Raw genomic sequence first — 1321 nt, forward strand, 5'->3', positions numbered from 1 at the left:
CTTTAACTGTAGAAAGTATAAAAATATTAGCCAAAACCATAGTGGTCACCAGTTGACCATTGATAATAGGAATGTCTCACAATAATAAAATATAGACTATTAAGAAAGATAAAAAAAAGATTTAACTCTATATTGTAAAACTTTTAAATATTTATTTCAGAGAGATTAAATTTGGAGGAAAACCGCTCCCATAGCACATCAAAGAAGTTGGCAGTTGAGCAACAGCAAGTTGGTGAGTACAGAATAAGTCCCAAAGTGATTTCAAATTAGTTTTACTTGAGGAGCGTATTTTGTTTGTCTGAGAAGGACTGAGAACAAGTCCCATTCCTAATTTTCAATTGACAAATCAACTGTATAATAATTCTATTGGTCCACCAAGGTTAGAACAGACTATAGTTAATAATGTCTTTTGGAATAGAGAACTAAAATATGTTATTTGGTTAGGGGTGAACAAGTGCTTTAATGACAAGGTCTTTGTTTTACATATATACTGAGTTTACTAATAAGTTGTTGTTTCAGCAGGAGTCTCTCATAATCTGGCAGACTTAAGATGAAATGCATTCCAAGTGTCAACATCCTGTCTTTTTGTCACTGATAGGAAATCTATCATTACATCCATTAAACACATTGTATTTTATCGAAGTAGAAGATACTGGCTTGCTACTGAGATAACCATTGTTTTTTTTTCTTTCTCTTTTTGATAGATACTAGCTGCAACATACAATAAATGACATCGTCCTCACCCTTTATCATCTGATTTCCATGCTCATGTGGAATGGATGGGTGGTCACTGTCCAAGTCAGTCCTTATTAACAGTTACTGCCCACCTTCATAGGTTGAGGAACACGTCCCACTAAAACATTCCAGCTTTTCTATGATGGTATGCTCTTCCTAACACCAACCACTTTATAAAGGATCCTTGGTGCATTCTATTGTGGCACAAGTACAAGAAAGATTGTTACGTATTATTCAACAAAATTAAACGTTCCTCTCTAACTTATGCAAAGAAATATCAGACATGTTGAAAGAAGAAAGGAGATAAATGAATTGGAGAGGAGCTCCTTAAGAGACCTTACGAGGTTACTAGGAAGCTGTTTGCAGATGCTAAGAGCGGCAGGATGAACTGTAATAAATGAAATCCAGCTTAAGTGTGGTTAGTGGTCAGTAGGGAGAGCTAGAAAAGCTTTTTTAACCATCCCTACTGACCACAATATATATATTTATTTAAAAAGATTATTTTTTATTTACTAATTAGAAATTTCACTAGTTACAATCTGCTGTATTTTTGGAGCTATTAATCCTGTTCATTCCTGCAGAGGCA

At 34.4% G+C, this 1321-nt stretch overlaps 1 protein-coding gene across 1 annotated transcript in view; it reads left to right on the top strand.

Moving 5' to 3' along the window:
- The window catches only part of LOC106870258 (uncharacterized), a 16638-nt gene that overhangs the window by 6487 nt on the left and 8830 nt on the right, over positions 1-1321 (top strand). The window contains exon 4 of the mRNA XM_014916274.2: positions 161-232. Within this exon, the coding sequence (XP_014771760.2) occupies positions 161-232 (72 nt within the window). The remainder of the gene's footprint in view (positions 1-160; positions 233-1321) is intronic.

This window comes from Octopus bimaculoides, unplaced genomic scaffold (assembly GCF_001194135.2).
Source record: "Octopus bimaculoides isolate UCB-OBI-ISO-001 unplaced genomic scaffold, ASM119413v2 Scaffold_18442, whole genome shotgun sequence".
In the NCBI taxonomy this organism is placed as follows: Eukaryota; Metazoa; Mollusca; class Cephalopoda; order Octopoda; family Octopodidae; genus Octopus; species Octopus bimaculoides.